Source organism: Falco peregrinus, chromosome 5, assembly GCF_023634155.1.
Source record: "Falco peregrinus isolate bFalPer1 chromosome 5, bFalPer1.pri, whole genome shotgun sequence".
NCBI lineage: Eukaryota > Metazoa > Chordata > Aves > Falconiformes > Falconidae > Falco > Falco peregrinus.
Genome location: NC_073725.1, coordinates 110,679,241 through 110,702,655, shown reverse-complemented (window position 1 = coordinate 110,702,655; position 23,415 = coordinate 110,679,241). Strand labels below are relative to the sequence as shown.

General features: G+C 40.6%; 1 protein-coding gene across 1 annotated transcript in view; it reads right to left on the bottom strand.

Annotated features, from left to right (window-relative positions):
- Positions 1 to 16,912: 16,912 nt before the first annotated feature.
- Positions 16,913 to 23,415, bottom strand: part of WNT7A (Wnt family member 7A) — a 40,611-nt gene continuing 34,108 nt past the window's right edge. Inside the window, exon 4 of the mRNA XM_005239330.3 lies at positions 16,913 to 21,293. Within this exon, the coding sequence (XP_005239387.1) occupies positions 20,814 to 21,293 (480 nt within the window). The 3' untranslated portion in view covers positions 16,913 to 20,813. The remainder of the gene's footprint in view (positions 21,294 to 23,415) is intronic.

Here is a 23,415-nt window from a genome sequence, read left to right as displayed (position 1 = left end):
AAAGAATTCTGTAACCTGAATAAGTAGTCTACCAGGAGTCAGCTGATCATGTTTATGCTGTACTGGTCTCCACTCTTCCCACATAGATGTACAGATCATCATTTTACTTGCTTTATAGCAAAGTTTTCATTTAAAGACTAAAACACCCACCCTGAAAATCTTATTTGTAAAGCTTTACAGCTTAGATAATGAGACAACGTGCTCTAAATCATGAATTAATAGGCCTCCCACAAAATGGAAACCTAAGTAGTGTAATTATCATGTAATGACATTTGACTATGTGAATTCAGCTGTCCTGAATAATACACGCCTTGATGTCTCACCTTGTAATGTAGTTTTTAATGCCATGTGTTTTGTAAGGATTTGGGGTTTGGGGGTTTATTTTTTCATTGTTGCATCATTAAATGTAGCAGAGCGTCACTTGATTGCATTCCTTAGCTGTTCAAACTTGTGTGTGATTTCAGTCCACTTAGTTGAATTGAGCTACTTGTGCTTTAATAACCAATTGTGTGAATGTACTATGGAGTTATTCCAAATAACCCACAGAATGACAGAATCACAGAACGGTTGGGGTTGGAAGGGACCTCTGGAGATCATCTAGTCCAACCCCCTGCTAATGCTAATGCTCCTCCAGAGAAGGAGACTCCACACCCTCACTCTGCAGCCTGTTCCAGTGCTGTCACCCTCAAAGTAAATATTTTTTTCCTCATATTCATATGGAACTGCTTGTGTTGCATTTTGCACCTGATGCCCCTTTTCCTGTCGCTGGGCACCACTGAAGAGCTTGGCCCCGTCCTCTTGGCACTCACGCTTAAGATATTTGTGGGCATGGGTCAGGTCCCTTCTCAGTCTTCTCTTCTCTGGGCTAAACAGGCCCAGGTCTCTCAGCCTTCCCTCAGAAGGGAGACGCTCCAGTCCCCTCATCATCTTTGTAGCCCTCCAGTAGTTCTCAGTCTCTCTGGAACTGGGGAGCACAGACCTGGACACAGCACTCCAGGTGCAGCCTGGCCAGGGCAGAGCAGAGGGGCAGGATCACCTCCCTCGCCCTGCTGGCCATGCTCCTCCTCATGCACCCCAGGATCCCACTGGCCTTCTTGGCCACCTGGGCACAGTGCTGGCCCGTGGGCAACTTGCTGCCCACCAGCACTCCCAGGTCCTTCTCCGCAGAGCTGCCTTCCAGCAGATCAGTCCCTGCTGGAAAGGAACAAACGTGTTTTCTCAGCTCTTTTGATGTGAATACTACTCTTGAAAAAAGAAAATTATCTCATGACATTAGAATCTAATAGGAGGAAGTGCTTAATGTAATACGTTAATGTACATTATAACAGTTACTCTTGAAAACTGAAGAATAATTTAAAGCACAATATATTTGTAAATATTCAGTCATTCAGCAAACATAACCAGTCTTTGACTCTACTAGTTAATGCTTTTTAATTGCAAAAGCAATCACTGGAGAAGGAGGGCATAAACCTAATGTAATTACCACAAAATACTATGCTACTAATATCAATCCTAGAAGGTACCTTTCATATTGAGAGTGCTATGGAAAGGAAATGGAGCTAATCTAAAAAGAGTTCAAGGTGCTTTGGCATGCAAGAAGGTGGAAAAGGGAAGCAACGTGCATGGGAGAAGGAGCTGGTGGGCTCCGCCAGGAACCATGAATGCCAGGCCAAGGGGGCTGTAGCTCAGGGATTGCTTCAGAACAGTAGATAGTTGCAATACTGCTTGCAGCTGCATGAAATACAAAGGGTAGTGGCATTACCTGCACAATATAACTGAGTGGGGTGCCACTGAATGAGTCTTGCACTATATGCAGTTCATGGAAGCCAGCAGATCGATCTCTTTCTCTCTCTTTCCTGTGTTGTAGAAGTGGAGTGACACTTGGCAGTGAGACTTTGGGAAGACCCTCAGATTTTCTATTAATTTTCAGTTTTTAAGACCTCTCTATCTTACTGGTTGCTGTATCCTGCTTATCACCTTTAGTGACCTGAAGAAAAAGGTGAGTGAGTTGTAGAACTTGTAGAACTCATCTGCAGTGGATGCTTCCTGCATTCATGAACTGCCACAATTCTGCACTTCCCGTGTACTGTAGCACAGAACTAAAGATAGAATTTACCTCTTCTGGGTCTTACTGTACCCGAGCACCCTGTTTACTGTCAACATAATCTGACCTAGCATGTTTAAAAGCAGAATGCTTTCCTTAAAGATATTGAGTTGATGATAAATATTTCCAGGAATTACGAAAAGGAGGAAAATCTTTTCCAGGAGAATCACTTGTGTAAGAGTGCGTATGCTGCAGTGTAGCTGCATTTCTGTGTCGGTTTAAATGTTGTTCTAGATATGTCAGGTCATATGTTAGTGCCTTATTTCAGTAATAAGGAAAAAATATATCATTGGCATAATCATAAAACTCACTGAAAGGATTAAAAGATATTTGGATACTCAGACTTACTATGACATAGTGAATTTGTTGTATTTCTTGAGATGTATAGGAACATCTACAACACATGTTGTAGAAATTATCTTAATTAATTGTCTCATTTAAGCAAGTACAAAATGCTAATATATGAAATTACTCAATCCCCATTCATCATTTCATACTGCATAAATCCAGCTCATAACCTTCAACAAGATGCAAGTCAGATGACGGAACAGAATTTCAGCAGCTTTGTCCCTGACAAACCAAAGACAAATCTTGGTAACCAAAGCAAGCTGGTTAATGATAAGCTTCTAATAAATAACATTCTTGAACGTACTATTGAGGGATTAGATGAATGAGCAGATCTGTAGTCAATGCAATAATGACTTTTTGTTTGTGTAACTGCATCAGATTTTATAAAGTCTAAGACAGTCTTGGCACATAATTGACTTAGATGCAATATAGTGGAAACAAGGAGCAGGTTGGCCTTACTGGACTGAGTGTACCTGGTTCTGTATAATCAAGCAGTGAATGGGGAGATGATACTAGTGAGAATAAAGAACTAAGAGTAAAGGGAGAGGAACTGGTGCATGAAAGGCAGAGGTACTGAGATAAAGAATAGATGGGAATCACAGTTGTAAATTAAATCTAAGCACGTGGATTGGTACCCATTCATTTTGTTCTCTGTTTTTCGAAGGGAGAACCTTCCTTTAAGTAGCTTTTTTGCTTGTTAGACACTTCCTGTCTCCACTTCCTTTCCCTTCACTAGCAGCACACCAGAGTGAAGAGCAGCTCTAAATTACGTGCCATGTTGACTGAACTGTAAAAGAACATTGATAAAGCTTGGAACCCACTAGTTTTTCTATACTTTTCCATTTTTGGACTTCTGTCATTGCCTCTATGTGCTTACACAGATTGTTGGTATCCTGGAACACTGTTGTAACCTAACAGCTGTGTATGTATTTGATGTAAACTTTATCACTACACACTGCAGGTCCTGCTGTGCTCTATCTCAGAGGAACAATAACTTCCACAGATCTAGAGCCATGGATTCGACTCTGATGTGGAATAGGTTTTCTGTGATTAAGATGATACCATTCTTAATGTACAAGCTAAAGAGTGTACAACACACTGGGCTCAATTTACTATGGATGCACAACACTACTAGTAGCAAGACAAAAACTGCACTGTCCACTGAAATCCTGTGCAATTTTTTAGATAGTTATAGGTAAAAGTAGCAATAGAGATGATATAGCCATATGAAGTAAAATTTATGAGTTACTGAGTATTTTGTTCTGCTATTGAATGTCCTTCTGAGAAGCAGGAAAATTTGTATAACTCCACCTGACTTTTGCTTTTGGTTGAAACCAACCTTCCCTCAAAGGTGACTAAAAGCCCATGCAAGTATAAAGCTCTGGTCAGAAGTACACTTTGTGGATACTTGTAGGGGAATGAAGAATTGTAGGGGAATGAAGATGGTGGGTTGATTGACATTGATAATATGCATCTGTGGCCTTGCTTTCACAATGCACAGCTGTGATCCTACAGCAAAGTGGTTAAATAGCTCTGAGGAGTGTGGAAAAAAAAAAACACCCAGATGAAGCAGAGACAAGGAGGAGCGTGGTTTGGCCTCTGGAGGATGGAGAAACAGCACAGACAGTAGAGTTTGACCAAAGGTAAAGCTTTTTGCTGATTACTGTTTTATTTGTGTTGCATTATTTCCTGACCACCATAACCCAATCGCAATAAACACTACCAGTTTTGCTCTTGAGAATACTATTTTTAAGCAATGTGAAATGTCAGTGACGGCAAGAACTCACATGGATTAACCCCTTCATCTAGTTTCACACCTAGGGATGAGGCAGTACATACAGCCTGTGCGGCTGCCTTGCTTTGTTAGTGGAAGAAAGTCACTATGCTGTTGCTGGGAAACAGAGGAGATGAAGAAATTATGATCTGTTTTTCTTGTGAGGTGTATTGTGGGTCTGCTTGGGATAATAGGAAATAAGTTTTCAAAGTAATATTGGAGAATAGTGTGTCCTAGGCTTTTACAGCGGAAAGCATTGCAGGTTTTGGTCTGGTCATTCATGTGTTCAGTATCTAGAAGCAACCGGTTTATTTGGTTCTGCAGCTTATTAAAATACACTGATAGGACATGGCTTGCTTTCTAGTAACCCAAACTCCGCAGCCTCGTTGCTTTTTTGTTATTTGATTGATTAATATAAAAAGAACAGTTGTGGGGTTTTTTTTATTCAATAAGAAAGAAAATTATATTCCTCAGTGGAGGGAAGCATGTTGGCTTTAAGAGCAGAAGAGCTACCAAAGGTCCCTGTCCAAGTCTTTCCAGAAAGATTAGGAGTTTTATTTCCTTGGCTCTGTTGCTGCTTCTAGACTCTCAGGCAGTTTGTTCTGCAGCTTTCCCCTGGAGCTGAAATGCTGACTGTCACCACCTTGTGACAGGTCTCTGGGAGGCTTTGTCACCACCTGACATTCATTCTCCCCTCAAACTAAGACAGGAGTAATGCATATATAATATGCTTCTGGCCCGTGGTCTCTGGTTACTGCTTCATGCTGTGGGCTTCTAAGGGTGTTATTGCAAAGAGCTACTGCATGCTCCGCTAACGCAGCTAGAAGCAGGTAGCTTGTTCATGCTAATGATTGACAGCAATGAGTTTTCAAGGGTTGTGGCAAAGGTTTCTTGGTGTCTGTCACTGAATGTTGGAATGTGTGTATACGTGTGTGAGAAAATCGGATTCTGACTACAGAATGCAACACTACTCAACTCCCCCAAAACACAAGAAAAGCAGAGTTTCATGGATTTTCTTAGTGACGTAGCTGTACCTCATGGTTTTGACGACAAAAAATATGCCCCCAGTCCCTATTCTTTTGTTAATATAAAATTCTTTTGTTAGTGGTCTTTATTTATCCAATTATCCCACTGGATGTGGTGAGCCAGACCAGGTTTTATGTGGTGATTCTGCTCACAAATCCTTTCAGAGGATTTGAAAGTGATAGTAGCGATAATAGTTACTGTGGAGTGCATCTAATTTAGAAAGCATTTTGTCAGAATACCTGTCCTAATGCAGCGTTAATGTCTTCATTACTGCTGGTGTTTCAGAGCATTTGCAATGCACAGCCTGGCTAACACAGAAGCTCAGTGCAGAAAACTGCTCACAAGAAAGAGCTCCTTGGCTAGATTTCCCTACAAGAAACTCCAAGGTGCCTTTGTAATGTAACCCTTTATTAATGATAGAAATTGAGTCAAAGGAAAGTATTGCAAGCCACTGAGGTTAACCAGCATGCCACTTAAATATAACTGTAGTTTGTGTTATCTGTAACTGAAGAAGGTCATGGGATCTATCGTTTGCAGTGGCAGCTTGCGGTGCCAACAAATTAGCATCGAAAGCTCTGGCTCGGCATACAGAACAGGGCGATAACTACTGCCTCTGAAAACTTCTCAAGAGAGCTGCGAAGGGAGAGGAACAAGCTCCCTCAAGCTTGTGATCTTACTGTCATTTATAACAACAGCCCCACTCTTGTTGCCAGCCTTAATGTGCTTGAGAAACTGTCAGCTGAGCCTTACAAAGGAAACGGCCGAGAGGGCAATGCCAAGGGAGCCGGGGGAAACCAAACTCATACAGAGTGTGCATCTCAGTGGAGCGGCACTACGGCCCTGGCAGAGCAGCCACGGCTCTTGGAGTGAGCAGACATCTCACCTCTCTTGCTTTAAGGATGAGGAAGGCAACAACGGGATAAGCCCAGAAGAAAAAGGATTTCTGAGAGGGTAGAAAAGAAAACCAATTTACTTTGAGAGCAATGCATTTAAGTGCTTTTGCCCTTTCTTAAGAAGACTGGCTTAGAAGGAGAAAAAAGGGAGAAAGCGAAATCTCCTTCTTTCCCTCCCCCTTGCAAAATCCTACATGCCCTTTTGGCAGAGATCCATCATTCACTTAATGTGTCCTGCTGAAATCAATTCATGTGTCAGGATATGGAGAGTTAGAACAAAATTTGTTTGCTGATCCCATCCACAGATCACTCAAGAGGATTCATAAAGGTTAGCAAAAAAAAAAAAAAAAAACACAAGCCCACATTCAATTTACTGTGTAATGTAATGCATTAGAAAATGACAGATTCCAACAGGGAGGAGAAAGTCTAATTGTGCAGACCAGTTGGTCAAAGTCCTCAAGCACCTTGAAGCATATGCAATTACACGAAAAGGGATTTGCCTCCTTTGGCAATTGAAAAAACTGCTGTCTTTATAGTGAAAAACTGTGCGCTGCAGAGTGAGAAGGTCGTGGCTTGAGGAGGCACTCTCCCTGCGGGCATCTCTGTGGGGTGCCTGGGGGCACAGCCCACAGCATGCAGGGCAGGATGGAGAGCGTGAGATGGAGCACGCATCAGTGTGACCGGAGTGGTTCCCTCGGCCACCTGGCCAGGCTGGTGCTCTGAGCCAAAGCCGGCTCCAGCTCCCTGGTGCCTGCGGGGTTTGGAGCGTTCCTGTCTCTAGGTTCCTTCTGGGGCACGCATGGAGGAACTGCACCGTCGCATCCCCTGTCAGGGCAGGTGGGCAATTTCCTCCTCCACCTGCTTGTCTTCACAGACCTTAGGCAGCCTGTGAATGACTCCTGGGTTAGGATTCCCTGGTGTCTGTCTGCTCTCACATGTTCAACTAACCCAGTGCAAAGCTAAGAAACAAAACTTGGTCCAAGCGTCCGTAACTGTCTGCCAACGAGCTCTCAGGGTGCAGGCATAAGCTGACTTGGCCACAGCATGCTGTTCTGTCTGCTCATGTGCTGAGAGGGTTCACTTTATGCTGTTGCAACAGACGCAAGTAGGACCTTGCTGTTTGAAATTATTCTTCATTAAAATGCAATTACATGCATTAAATAGAAAGCGGCTTTCTCTAATCTCACATTTGTATAAAAAGGATTTCTAGAAATGCTAGTCAGGAGTGTGTAAGCTGGACTAACACCACCTTTCTTGCTTTCCAACGTTCACACAGTCACAGCTCCCTACAGAATATTAGACTGGGAGAGTAGACTTATTCTACTGTAGATCACACCAACTACATTAATCTACTCACAGACTGATGAGCTATTTTATAGCCTCACTGTATGTAGTTCCTCTGGTAAACAGTGTGGGGCATGATGTCACACTTGCTTAAAGCAATTTGTTGAGTTGTAAATATCACTAATCAATTCCTGTGACTAAATCCTGTGACCTTGGGTGTAATCCATGACAGCGCTGACTTTAATGTATTTTCTAGCCTTAGCAGAACTACTTTTAGCTGCCCTTTCCCATTAACTTCCCATCTCGCTAATAAAATACTGAGAGAATGATATTCACCGCTACTGCCAATTTTAACCGGAAACAATTCTGACTAAGGAACATTAAATGTTGCACATTGACAAATTTGATGATCTGCTAGCCATTGCTAGGATCAGCAGCCACCTCCCCAGCCTTGCCTCAAAGCCAGACACACTTTGCAGCCCAGGGTCACTTGACCACAGTTTCAAACTTAAGTTTAAGGGGCTTTTTATTTGTACCCAAAGCAGCACAGGGTACGTGATCTCTGTCTGTACAAGAGGTTTTATTGTGAGACTCCTCCAACCTGAAAACTTCCTGCTTTGAGTCCAGAGTCTCCTTCCTGCCTTTTCTCCCCTCCACCAAATTTAGATGCAGTCACTTTTGAAAATGATTGGTATTTGCTTCCACTTGATTGTGTCCTAAAGCAGGAAAAACACTTGACAGAGTGATATTTTTTTTTTTTTAGTAAGCTTTTGAAGGGTAGTTTTGGGGAGGATGATCGAGGACAGGACACAATATTTGCACTCAGACATGTTTTTTTCGTGACATCTGAGGTGATTCCAGTGATACAGGCCCACATCCTATTAACTGAAATGCCTTCACGCTATAGATCACGGGTCAAGGATCTGTGCAGAGCAGCTGACCTGGCCAGGTTTCTCTGACTCGGGGCTGCTGAGCTCTGACATTATTGCAATGCCATGTACACGCACCCTGTGTGTTGAAGTAAAGGCAAGAGCTCAGGAGCAGAATGTGGTCTGCCAAAATCTGTCTTGCTGCCTTTTGGTAACAACAAATGAGAAATCTCTGCATATTGGGGTTTTCTTCTACACTTAGAAGAAAACAGGGTTATAAGCATGCTCAGTAGCAGATACAGCTTTGTGGGACTCTATCTCTGTAGTCCCCATGGAGATTTCACACTTGTAATTCTCAGTTCTGGGCTTAATCTTGCTGGCTACAGCAAAAATCCTTATTGCTTCACAACATCTTGGTGAGAACTTGACAATGCAAACTTGTCTTTCATCTTTCCCTGTACTGCTGCACTGCCTTCAGCATCTCCAGACCTCTCAGCAATTTAATTTCAAGTGTCTTGGCACTGCAGGTTTCAGCAGATGCATCAGAATAATTTTTCTGTTGTGAGCGTGATGGGCAAATCTGCAATGCTGAAGCTCACTGTGCCAAGTGATGTGGACATGTGGGTGGCAAGGAACTGCAAGCAAAGACTGACAAAGTTGTTGGAAAGTTTGTTCCCTAGAATCTAAACTTCAGATACATAGTACACGCTGGCAGTAATTTAAATTCAATCAATATTCAGTTAAAAAATAAATAGAAAGCTTTTTAGATTGGTGATGTAAGGGAATGTTGGTTCAAGGAAGTAATTACATATTATGTAGAAAAAGTCAATTTAAGTTCTCAATAATTTACTTAAGTGATTTACTTGACTGATGTGTTGTCTTGACCCAGTAGGGCAGAGTAACAGACACTAAGTTATGGCATAGTTCCAGCAAAAACAGACGTTGTTACTGTCTGACATAAATCATTAGCTACTGTCTTGTTCCAGGTGTACACAGGTGCTATTTAAAATAAAAAAAGTGATAAATTTTATGTTTGTAAACATAACTCTGTCAAAACTAATCCTGTTTCTGGCAGATGAAGATGTTATCCATACCTTTTGGTAAGGCAATGTACATTTTCAGGAAATAAAGTTCCTAGTACATAATTAGCTTAAATTGGCAGTCCATAGGGCAGTAGGGGTATGTGTTGGTTTTTAACTGGATAGCTGTGAAAGAAACTGCCCTCTTTGCCGATTCTGCACGTACACAAGGGGGACGGTTGGAAGAATGGCTGTTGGTGTGGGTCAGCGGTGGCTGAGTGAGCGTGGCACCTGCTGGCACCGCTTTGTGGAGCAGATCAGCTCTGGGGCCAAGCTGGCGCAACCGCCTCCGCTTCTCACTCCAGGCTCTGGGCTGCAAGCAATCAGCTGTTAGTGGCTTTTTAAGGATGCTCTTTGGACTTTTCCCAGATTGCATACCGTACATGTAGAAGATAGAGATTTCAATTTGTAGTCATGACAACGATGCTGGCAAATACTGCTTTTCTCTTTGCTTGCTGTACCTGTGATACAGGGTCCTTTTAAAAATTAGCTTTTGTGCTGTGCTCTTGCTTTCAAGTTGAGAGTGAACTTTAGCCTCAGAAAAGATGAAACCCTGAGTGAGTCGCCAGGGCATTGCAAAGGTGTGCTGTGCTGCTGAACTTGGTCTTGAACTATATTAAGTCTAAAAGAAGCACCAAGTCCCATATGCTCCTTCCAGATATTTGTGAGACCAACTGAAATTTGAATTTAATCTACTGCTCAGTTACGCCACAATGTCTGCTGGGAATTCTGGGTGAAGATGGGAGGGTATGATCTGACATGTTAAAAACCTTCAAGCAACTCATTAGTCACTTACACACGTATTTCTATGTTTTGTACTTACAGCAGCAGTGCTAGAGGTATGTCTCCTCCCGTGCTTCAACAGTGCCTTCCATGGGCGATTGGGACAGGCAGTGCTCGGAGAAGCAGGCTCAGATGTGCCCATCAGGTGTGGCTTCCTGCAGCCATCAGTTTCTGAAGTTTTCCACTGTCACTTCTGCATTTCTGAAGCTCTGTTTATACTATGAACTAAAGAAACACACACCCCTCAAGCACACAAAAAATGCCAAAAAAAACCCCACTCTAACTAAAAAAAAAAAACAAACCCAAACCATCAAACCCAAAACCACGTTCCAGTTGTATTCCCTTTAAAATTAACATTGCATTGGAATATAATTCAACTGGTGCTAATTCAGCATTAGTGCTGGTGTTCATGGTCTCCCCTGAATTCCCATGGCTTGAAGATCAGCAGCTCTAGAAAGAATCTCTGGAAGAAGCAGAAAGCTTAGGACCAAGGAGAGAAATCAGACATGGTAGCTGGACAGGATGGTGGTAAGCAGCAAAATATACATGCATTCAATTTAGAAAAAAAAAAATCACATTGAAATCATAATGTGAAAATGCCTATTAAAAATAATCAAACTGGGGGCACATACAACCCAGTAAGCCACTTTGGGAAGGGGACTATAACAAGTATTTAGAATGTAGCAAAAATGGCTACTGATGATTTTCCAGATATATTTTTCCACTAAACAGTAGCTTAAAATTTCTTGACCTTGGTTATGTAACTAGATCATTAGATTAACGTTTGGGACCTATTTACTATGACAGAAAAACAATGCACTGATGATCTATTGTGGACTGGTTTTTAGATTTCCAACTTCAATGGCAAATGTGGTTGATAAACTTGCAGTTAAATTAACACGATAGCCCTGAAACAGTAGTCGTATTTTGTGTTTTACAGTTAAGAATAGGTGTTGAAATTAGTTCTCAAAAAATTAACCTGAACTTCAGTCCTTTCAGGTCTTCATTCTCTTTGTAAAGCCTATAAATACCACAGATAGGGCTTGTGCCATTAGTCTGTTAATGTTATAAACATTTAATGAAGTTAAATTTGAAGTACAACACATCGTAAAATCGATCTGATCTTGCTGGGCAGACAAAAGGATGAAAATTGTTTGAGTCATTTGGAAAACAAATTGAGGATTATATTCACTTAACTTTGAGGTGGGTGAAAAATTATGACCAAGACGAATAGACCTGTTCTATTTCAAAGGCGAGCCGGGGAAACCTCTTTCTGCGTTAGATGCTGTCCGACATACATTAACGCCACCGTCAGTGGCAGACAGCACGACATGAATCACTTGGGAGATGACAAGCAGCGCTTTCCTAGAAATTGGAGGAATTTCACTCTAAACATTGCAGCTCGGATGCCTCTTCCTAAAAGTAGCTACTTTAGCAGCTGGAGTTTTCAGTACTTTTGACCATGTGTCTTCACTATGCCATCCACAGTTACCAGGGGGACATTCGCCTGCTCCCAGCATTGCCCCTGTTCCCTCAGGCATGGCATGTCCTGTTCGGCTCTCAGGCACGATGCTGTGTTCTTTGGCTGGAGGACAAAGCTATTCCTCCTACAAATGCCTGCAAACACTTTCCTATAATTGGCTTTCTAAGGAATATGTTGGAGTGTGAGGTTCTCTCGCCTTCTACTAAAGTGGGATCAAGAGACTTTACTGGCAGCCAAATCAGCTTCCTAGCATGGTTTAACAGCACCTAGTGTCTCCTCAAAGTGCTAAGTGGGAAGAAAAAAAAAAAAAAAAAATAAATAAAACCCTATTAGCAAAGGATTACTGTGTAAAAATCTAAGACAATGAAGAGGAAAAGTGAAGGGGCAATGGACATGTTCAAATGCTGCAGACAACAAGCTGCTCAGAGGAAAGTGTATTTGTTCTTTCTTTTTAAAACTCATTATTTATTTTCTCTATTCTTTGGGCCTAATGTCTCACTAATGAATTCCAGGGGGATTTTTGAATCATGGTGATATCATGGGTTAAACCCTTCTCTACTTTTTGAATGTAAATTCTTTTTGACATTCTTACTTATTGCAGAGCATTGACTTCTTTCCTACAACAAAACCAAACGCTATTTGGTTTTGCATAGTTAACATTTTGCTAATGGGTAGCCAAGATTCTCTCAGCAGCTCAACAACATTTTCTAAAGCACACTGGCGTTGTTGTAGCAACTGGTGGCTGATCTGTGAATAAAGCAGATGTCATTGTAGCAGGATAAAGGGAGAATAATCTATCACCGGGCCACTACCACTCCTGCCCAAACAAGTCATCAAAATGACAACTTTGGTGTGTAGTCATTAATTAAGATTTGTGTATCACCTTATCTCATCTTGTTATTATATAAACCAACGTTATGTTATAAATACTAAAAATTCCTCAGCCCCTCACCATTGTCTTTCTCAAGGAGGAAGCGCAGCTAGGATGTGCTGAGGCACTGACAGTTTGCCAGCTTCCTTTTAGGCTTTGATTGATTTTGCACTTTCATCCAAGCTGGTCTGGCCTAAATAAACACAATATATATTCTGGGATGGATTTTTCTTTACTGTTTAATCTGAATTCAGCTCATGTGGCTTGCAACTAAAGATGGGCAAGCGTCAAAATATTCTGACAGGTACCCAAGCTGAGTACAAAAGGAGAGACAGAAGCAGATAAACTGCCTTTCGAACTTCTCAGAAAGGCTTTATTCCATTTATTTATTTTTTTTAAGCTTCTATTCTAACTCATGATTTGTACTTAGTTGGGACAACTCATTGACCCGAGTGAGTCACCTCACATCCCCCTCTCTTGGTGTCGGGAAATACGACGTGGTTTAGCACTGTCCTATTAAACACTTTCCATTAGAATCCTTGCTAACTTTTTTATATGCTTTTGGTGATGAAGCATCACAGCAACTTGCCCCCTGCTTTGTGGAGACCCTCAGACTTTGCACTGAGTTTCAGCTTGCCAGAGGCTATTTGTTCACTCTGAGGAGCTGCTGTCCACATCTTCTGACTTAAAAAGCCTCCTCTCCGCTACCTCCTTTGCCTCACATCGTTGTTAATCATTTGACTTAAGGAGACAAAACATGAGACCAGATTTCTATGATTTCCCTGATGCATGACTCATACTTAATGTGAAGACTATATTAATTACTGTGTGCTTAGCATTTAATGAGGTTGAGAAGGAGTCTCCTCACTTCAGCTATGCAGAGCACGCGGTGAAACTACTACATGCAGCAAATACATTTCCATAACACTTAAATTTGGATATGTATTTTATAAAAGGAGGCAAAGCAATCATTGCTTGAGTTCCTTAAAACAGGATGGCAAAAGCTGGGAAATCTGGGCCATAGTCCTAATTTTTTCACAGACCTCCTTTGTGCCCACTGGCCAACCCTCGTGTGCTTTGTGCCTCCTGATTTCCTGTCTGTTTGTGGGGATAATAGAGGCTGACTGAGGCCAGGCTCAGCACAGAGCATTTGTACAACTTGACACCACAGCATTATAGAAGGCCAAAAGGAATTATCCTGATTTTTTTTAATATATCAAAAAAAAAATTCTTTGTGATAAAGTATGTATCTTCATCCTGTGTGATGGCATTATGGTCTAACACTACTACCTGCACTTTATCTCCTCTGTCCTCCGTTAACTTCTTTCTCAACTTGCCAGGTATTTAATATCCTCTTTAGTTTAAAACAGTTCAGATCAAATTTTAATCATTTCAAAAATAAGCTATTTTTTTGCACAGATGTGATGCCCACGGTGTATATTTCCATAAACCCATGTGCAAAAGAAGAGTTGCTTGGAAAGAAATTAAGAAACAGCTCACAAAACAGGTTTCTCGCTGATTCAAGGGTTTGGATGTTTGGATTTAGCTTGAGCCAAATGAAATAGTCCTAGGAGCTGTGTAACAACTAGGCAGGCTTATCTTTGGCTAAAATCTGTCCCTTTAGCCAAGCCTTTTCTGTGTTTCCTGGTAGACGCAGTAGTGTACCTTCCATGCATTGAGTTTTTCAGGGGTTTTCCTCCTTTTCTTTGGAAAGGGCTTCACCCTATCTGTAATAGGCCATAGTTTCTGCATCTTTCAGGTTTCTTTATCTGTTCCTAGTTAGACCCGTTCTTGTCTGACAAACTGCTTTTCTCTAACCATGTGAAAAAGCAGTTTGATGGAGTTTGGTAGAAATTGCTTTTCTTCAAGATGCTGTTGCCATCACTTGGAGAATCAGTATGCTCCAGAGCTGAGAATGAGTCAAAGTATGTGACAGCAAAATATAACCCTTGGGACAATACCAGAGACCTGTCAAATGGATTTTGATTTCATTTATTTTGTAAGCTCTATGTGTCCAAAAAATACTTGGGGGTGGGGGTGTTGTCATCAAAATGCTAAGGGTGTTGTGGTGTTTATGGCCTCTTACTGTATAAATAATAAAAGGATTTCAGGATAAAAAGAGAAATGGCATAAAGGATCCAGGAGGCAATCTGCCAAAGTAATTTGTAAGATATCAATAGTTAAAGCAGTATTTGCTGACATCGTGTGAGTGAAGCAAACTCAATAACATTGAGAGAATAAGAAAAACTAGTAACTGGGAAAAGGTTGTGAACAGCAAGGAAATGTGATTAACTGATAATGTTAAGCACTATCTGTGGTAGAGTTCATGTGAAGTCCCATTTAAATTCATGAGTCTGCCTGATGAAGAAAAAACAAAATAGACAGCACTATGTCTTCACAGGTTTTTGCTACGATTTCTTATGCAAGTCTAGCTGATTAAAGAACACCTTGTCTAGTCTACCCCCTCTAACTTTGTTTTTAAAAAACATCAGTACAGCTTTCTCAATAATATTGAAAAGGTGAGTTAGGTGGACGCAGTGCATTAGATGACTGGAGTAATTCTGTATTTCTTATACTGGTCTGAAAAATTAAAGGTAAGCTGTGAGAGGATGAATGTTTTTTTTCGTGTTGAGCATCCTCCTCCTGTACTGTATCGTAGCCCCACATACAGACCAAAAATAAGACAAGAGAGCCATCAGCGACTGGGAATGGATCAGAGAGCTTATTAACACTCCATGGAGAGTTAAAACTCCAAGTGTTTAGAAAGAATAAAACAAGCAGCATATACATGCTGCAGACAGGCATGCCGGTGAAAACGGGAAAGCGAAGCACTGCAATAACAAAGTTGTACGTAATGTCTTGTTCCCAAGATAAACCTCTTTGCATTCTTACAAATCAGAGGTGCAGAGAGTTTTCTGTGCTGGTAGTACTGGGTTTGTGGTGGACTGCTAGTGAATTGTTTGTACTGGCCACCATAAAATCAGCTGTGGATCTGGTATGAGTTATACAACATTTGTTTTGGGAGTGTAGGGAAAGGATGAAATCTAGCATAGGAAGCACAGAAACTAGAGTTAAACTTTCTGTGCTGGGAGAGTTTGGCTGTGTGTTAATAATCATAGGTAAGTGGTGCAATTTTGATACCATCCTCTTTACCTCATTTTTGGGTTTTTTTTTTTGTGCACAAACAGTTCTGGAAACATTTCCTTAAGGTAAATATAATCTCGCCCTCTCCCAGAGATATCAAGACTCTTTACAAAGCAAGCATTTTTCCTAGCAAGGGCGTGATGCAGTAACTTTGCTAACAAAAATACAAGATCAAGGTAAGGAATGATATGAACCTGAGAGCACCAGTAGTAAATACACTGTGCTACACTTAAAAGTGAGGCTTCTCCAGAACTTCCTTCTGACCTCTCAATTGCAAATTACATGATATGTGCTACTGATGACTCCATGAATATGTAATAACAACAAAATGGAAATATCCGTAAATTCATAAAACTCCAAAGCATCAAAAGAAGCCTTTAAGATTTTATAGCAACACATCAGGGCAAGAGAATCACAAATTTGTGGTATCTTTCTTCAAATACCTGGAGCCTTTCAGATCCAAATACATCTCTTCATCATTTTGACTTAATCATATGTTATTAATTGTTTGTTTCCAGAGGAAGGATTCCTTTAATTTTTGTTGAGGATTAAAATGCCCACCATTGAGGAATTACTGGTGTGATTTTGACCAGGACATGAATTGGGTTAGCAAATTAGGTCACTTACTATGGTAAACTCTCCAAGATAATGATGAATTAAGGGGAAATGTTTTGGAATCTAGACGAGCTTCATCATCGAAAGTTCTGCTGTGTGTATAAAATTCTTGTACTTCGTTCAATTTTGGACAGTTTTGGAACATTCAAGCCTGACTCAGACTGTACCACTGTTGGTTGACAGCAACAGGCCAGCTCTGGCCAGCACTGTCTGGGTCTGTCAGTCACCGAGAATGCAGTTGGGTCCTACCAACAACAGAGCTGGAGAACTTGTTCTGTTGACTTCGTGGGGTTACAAGCTGGGGGCAGGGGGCTGTACTCATTAATACATTAATTTTGGACACTCGGTGCGTATTTCCTGATATCTACTATAATGATAAATGTAAAGATGTCAGAAATACTTATGCTGTATCTCAATTTCGATATGTGCACACTGACAGCAGCCTGCAATGTTTCTGTACTCAACAAATTGATTTTTAAGTGTGGTCAGTTAAAAACAGTTTTGTAATCCACAGGATAGTTCATTAAGAGCCTTGTGTAATATCTTATGTGTCCATTATTTTCCTTTTCTAAGCCACTATGTACCCTTACAATGACTTTACTAAATGAGCCACTTAAGATTTCATTTTAAGGATCTTTTCAGTTTAATTATCGCTGTTGAAAGACATATCTCCATTAGGTTTATGCATACATGGCAAAGAAAACTTAATCATTGACTGATTCATGTTTTATGTAGGTACTCCGAGTATTCAAGCTAACTTTATTGACGTTAGTTGTCCTTTTACAAAGGCCGAGAGGTAAAATCCTTAAAATTGCTTAGGAATCCCAAGGCAGAACTGCTTCATTTCCACGAATTGGGGTTCTGCTTTCAATTGAAGAAGTGAGATTTCATAAATAATAGCTTCCCAACTTGCAGTTATGCTTGTTCTCTTATGCTTCCTACTCCTCTTACCCTACCTGCTTCTTGAATGTATGTTTTCTTTAAAACTCTCAGCTACGTTATTAGTGTGGACAGCAATCCAGCGCTTCCCTCGGTTAGCGGAGATGAAAAGATGTATTTTCTTTTGAGAGCTGTATTGTTCTGCACTTGTGTGCATTTCACTCCCATTGTGTGGTTCTTCACCAAGTAAAAACAGAGCTCTTCTATCCCTGAGGACAAAGAACAAACTGTTGTCGGGGGGAGGAATATCTACAAAATCGTAAATCTTTCTCCTTCTCCTGTTTATTCTTCATGCCATTCAAGCCCATTTAACGAATGACCAATTAACTCCAGACTCATGGCAGATTCTGATGGGCCAGATTTTTGCTATCTAAGATGACACAGCCAGATTTCCACATACTTTCAGGCTGAATGCAGCGTTTGGTTTTCCTTGTGCTTTGATTGATAGTTCCCAAACTATTATTCCAGTTATAAAACAAATTGACATTCTAATTAATGCACGGATTATCAGCAATATGGTAAAATATAGGGAAAATGTGTACCACATTCACTTCATTGTGCATCCAGTTCTTTATTATTGTGAGTAAAACTGTTTAAAGATATTTGTCCTTCAGTCAGTAATCTGCTAGCTGTACATTGCACATCACTGCATACTGAAAAATACAGGAAGCAGGAGGTTTAGAGATTACTTTTCTATAGTAGAAACATGCTGCAAAAGTAATAATTTGTAAAATAATCAGTGAAGAAAACACACTTTTGACTATGATATGGTAACTGCTAAGTACAAAAAAAAAAAAGAACAAACTGGAGGTGGGGTGAGGTGGAGATTCCGATATTAAATGTTAGGGCTGAACAGTGTTGTAACTAATATCCATAGCATATGTACTTGCATTTTATGTCTTATCAATTCTTGATGTGTAGAATTTAGAACTAAAATCAGTGACTCAATTACTCCCCCAAAATTGCTTTTATATTGCTTTATATTGACAAGTCATAAGTTTGAAAGTAAATTATGTTAATAATTTTAGTTTGGTATCCCATGCTGGTGTATGAATTGTATAAAAATTCTGTTTTGTGTTAAGTGGCATGTCTGCAAAGAAGCTGTACATTTAACTCTAATTATACATTGCTAGGATCAGGTACTGCATGGGCTTGTGTTCTTAAATAAATAATTTATTTACAAGAAGTGAGTTTAAAGAAACCCACCGTGACTCCTCCAGACAAGTTCTAAAAGGTTAGGTTGTTATAGTGAAACTTTGCAACATCTTTTGTGATACTTCTGTTTACTTTCTCAAAAAACTTTCTCTGTTTTCGCAGTCTTGGGTGGGAGTTTTGACTCAGAAAGATCAAGGGACACAAGATGCACTTGTATCTTCTGCTCCTTGTAATACTTGCTGTTATCAAGGGGGCCGTTGCCTTTAATGATGCCCTTCTTAGCTGCATGAAAGGTACAACATAGTGTAGCCTGGAAGTAGGGAAGGATCTGGTCTGTCCTAGACAGAACATGCAATATAGTACTGGGCCATGTTTCTTACTCAATGGAAAACAACATTAAAATTAGATTATTTTTTTTGCCAGTCACCAATGAGTCAAGCAGAATTATTCCAAAAACGGGGGAATGTTTACCATTCAAATATCTGAAGAACTTAGTGATAAAAAGGAAATACTGTAAAGGGAACACCAAATGGCTTATCTGGGCTCTGAAAAACAAGGGAGTAGTCTTTAAATTTGCCTAGTTTTTCTGGATTTTTGAGCTCTGGCCTTTGGGGGGCAAAGAATAGTGTAAATGCCAAAAAGAGTTGGACAAAAAGTAAGCTTTGTATCCTATCTATGAGAATCAGACGATGTGTGTCATGCTAGTTTTTACAGTCATAGTCTACAGTCTTCCACTGATTAAAATCAAATTTGACAGTAACACAATATAGAGGTTTAACTGACAGCACACACAGCACATTTGCTAGTCATAACGCCACAGTTTAATGACTGACGCATGTGGGAAGCTAATTCGGATTTTTTTTTTTCTTGAATGGGATAAATGAGCATCCAGTTAATACCAATCATGAATTCAAGCCATGTGACAGAATTGATGCTACATACCCTGTTCTTGTTTTGCATATTCTGCAAATTAAGCTGCAGGAAAAGAGCCAGTTTGTACACACATCCGGAGAGAAAGTTCATTCTGCTTTCTGACACATCCACCAATTGCAGCTGAATATATCCAGCTTGCTGCTGTTGTGTCCACAAACTAATTACCCTTTCTCTGTTAAATAGCCTAAAAATTACAAATTGTATGCCTGTTTTGAGAAAAAGTACAGGTTGAACAAGCAGACGTAGTATAAATAAAATATTTATATAAAAATAGTCTCTTACAAAATATACTCTCTTATCCTATGGTTGATTTTTTCCAAAAGATGGAAGTTTGTCTGGATTTTCTTATTCTTAGACATATTCCAAACAGGATTTTATTAATGTTTCTTTCTTTAATTGAAAAAAAAAAAAAAAAACCAAAGAAAAAAAAACAACAAAAACCCACAAACAAAAACTGGCAAAGATTTGCAACCCCTACCACTTGACTTTTGTTCCAGACAACTAGCAGCAAACAGGAGAAAACAAACAAACAAACAAAAAACCAACCCAAAAACAACAGTGTGTGTTTGTGTATGTACATATATATAAAGATGCCAGCTTTTGTACTTAAACATGTACTGTAGAAGATATCCTGCAAGTCCAACTAATAGAAATACCCTAGTTAAGAATAATATACACAGCTCCAGTTTTTCCTTGCTGTTTCTACAAAATTATTCCACAAAGAAAGCCAGCTATCTACTTTAATTGCAGAATAGGTTCAAAAATGTTGGTAGAGTTCTTTTTAATTAAATAAATTAATATTAGTTTTATCTGAATAAATTGTTAAATATTGCTATTATTATGCCCAAGTGTCCCAAATCCCTGTGCTAAAATCTGCAGCACACACACACACACGAAAAAGGCAGATAAAGCAGTGTCTACAGAAACCTTCAAGAGTTCTACTCGCTGTAGCAAATGGTACAAAGTGGAAGGATGGGCAAGACCAGCAGAAGCTTTTCACAAGTGTAGAAGCCTAAATCGGTGTCATCCACACACTCATGTGGGCAATTCACAATGAGGCACTGTCCATCCCATCCTGTGCAAAGCCCTTTTTTGAGGATTCCTCCCCTACGCCTCCCTGCTCCTTATACACTGAAGTTTTTTTACCATCTTTTTTTCCAAACCAAGAGTTAGCTGCCACGCTCAGAGATTTTTCCCTGGTGGGTGTCTCTTCACAAAGCAGTCAATGCTTCTTGCTCTAGAGGGGCAGATTAAATGAGATGATATTTTTCTGTTTTGTGTGTCAGGTGGCTCAGAGTGGGGTTTGTTTGTTTTTGTTACTTGGCTGACTTTCATAAGAGTCTGAAATGTGTATCCACATAAGCAATGAGACATGAGAAGAAAAAGAGAGGGCTCCATTCATCAGCATTTCTTCTGGGAGAGCAGGTCTTTCCTACAGTCTTGTGTAGGTACGTTGAGTGCATGTGCAAATGTATTCATGGCCAGGGACATGTCAGCCTGCCCAGCCACGTACTCACTTACAGGTATATACTTCTGTTCTTTCACTGCATGTGTTACATTTAACATAGCAGCACCAATGAAATTTGCAGTTGCACTGCCACACTCTCGAGTACTGGTGTGTATTGTAACCGCGACCACAGCACATCAGATCGCAGCCATTGGACTGCTGCGCTGTCTTGTTGCACATCCTTCCCTGCGTTCCCACGCTGCCGGTGACAGGGTCCTCTTCACAATAATTGGGAGATTTTTCTATGTACACTAAATCTGTATCCATGGGTTTGCGATAGGAAAGTGGCTTCTTTATTTTGAGGAAGGTTGGACGCTTGTTGCGACTTGCCCTCACCGGTTCGACTTGAACAGCTTCGTTGTATTTGTCCTTGAGGATGTAGCCCAGCTCCCGGAATTTAGGCAGAGTTGTCCAGCATGTTTTAGTGGTACAGGATCCTGAGACCCCATGGCACTTGCACTCTAACTTCATGTTTTCTTCCAAAATCTGTATTTGGAAGAACAAAGAAAGATGCATTAATACAAGCCAGAGTCTCTGCAAAATAACTGCAGTTATTTGATGCATATGGAATGACAGCCAAGGGTGGTCTTGCTCTCCAGCATGAGTTGCCACCAGGCACAGGCCGTGCTCCCACCAAAGCTGTGGGTTTTGCCTGTACAGTGACACCGTTGTCCCACTTAGCAAATGCTCAGTAGTCTCAGCTGAGTTCTGCCTCCAAAGCTGATTCCCCATTTGCACTTGGAAGCAGGGAAGATAACTTTGTCCAATTTCACAGCCCATGGACCAAAGGTAAAATGGGACCCTCCTTAACCACAGCTTTTCTTCACTTTCATTTGCAATGGGATTGTACAGTGCTTCAGATTTGTCTGTCACAATTTTTGGCATATGGCAGTGAAATTAGAAACTGGCATAAAATCACACCTTTACATGAAATACCACATGCAGAGTGCTTTGAAAGTTTAACAATAGGTACAAGAACTTGATTTTTGTAAACAGAGGTTCAAAACCAAACTGCATTTCAGTTCTTGCACCTGAAAATGACATAAGCTGGTGCAAGATATGAACAAGCAGATAAACTCTGTCAATGCTTATCCTCCTCTTGGTCTCATGTTAATCATCAGTGTAGAGCAGATGATCATTTATTCAACATCTGTTCTAAATGTTGCAAGTTAATACTCCAGTCTGGAAATTTAAGTATTATTTTAATATACCATAGTCAAGTTCTTTGCACTTTCTAGAGGGTTGGAAATATTTTTCCTCCTTTCACATGAATAATGGAGCATGCAAAATGCCCCAGCTACCTTGCAAGAACACTACGTCTGTCTTAGAGCATAAAGGGTTAGAGTGAAAATCAGGAACTGGTTTCATGTTTTGTTATCAATTGTTCTTAAAAACTTTCTACCTTCTTAATACTGTGCAAGTGTCTCAAACACCTCAACATCATGGCTTGCTCCATCCTGTCTCATGTCCTCTTCTTTGTAGGTATCTCTCATGCTTATGCCTGAGTTGTTACTACTTTCCATTTGAAGATAAGCTTCATCTTCTTATCTACCTTCATATTCCTTGAAACTCTATCCTTATATCTTTTCCCTCCTGCAGCTTGTTTACCAACCCAGTCTTTGCCAAATAAAACTGGAGACCAGCTTAGTCCCTACTGTCTGTCCTGAGACCTATAACTGACTTCACTTAGCAGCTACATTGAGTTCATGCTAGAAAATATACCTAATTCCAGCAATTAATTCCCCACTGGCCTTTGCTTGAAAGAGACCATAATAATTTTGATGATTAAATTCTGCCTAACCTGACATACTAGCAGTGGAAAGCCCAGTCAGAGAGATTATCTGGGTTCAAGGAGCGGCCACAAAGTTTTCCCCTGAGAAACCCCAGATGATCCATGCAGCTCCGAATCTGGGCAGCCTAGAAGGCTGGAGGGAGGTCAGTGATACGGAAAATCGAATTAACCCTTTGTTATGATCCCCATCTTCAGATGTGGACATGTGGAAAGCTGACCATGCAGATACGGTCGCTGGCTGCTGCTGAAGGTGGCAGCCTACATTGCACGACCCACATCCAGCTCGAAGGCTAGGCATGTCATGCTGGGACTTCCAGTCTAAGATCCCAGCATAAACTGGGGCTGGCAAGAAAAAAGAGCACATCTTAAGTTGTGCAGCCAGCAGATCCTAAGTAGTGCACTAACACTGGTGAGCATAGCTCCATCCTGTCCTTGGCAGCCTTAAAACAAGTAATTTAAAGGCTGCACGTATTAGCTCATTATTCTCATACCTGTTGGTCTTGAGGCTGTTCCCGTGTCACCTAGGCACAGTAATTGCTGTTGCCTAATCTTAGGGTAGCTTGCAGCTGCTTCTTTACTCATTGTTGTTCCTCTGCCTCTTTTCAATGAAGACTGGAATTTCACAGGCATTAAAATAGCTGTATTTTTATTTCAGTCTATGAGTGAAGTGTCAGCCCGTGTGGTCTGAAGACAGGATTGAAACCCCTGGGAAGCGCAGGTTCGAGATCTTGACAGATGTGAACTTAGCGTATATTAGGTCAGATGTTCTTCTACTGTTTTTAAATTAGTTGTTCATGCAAACTGTCTAATGACTGC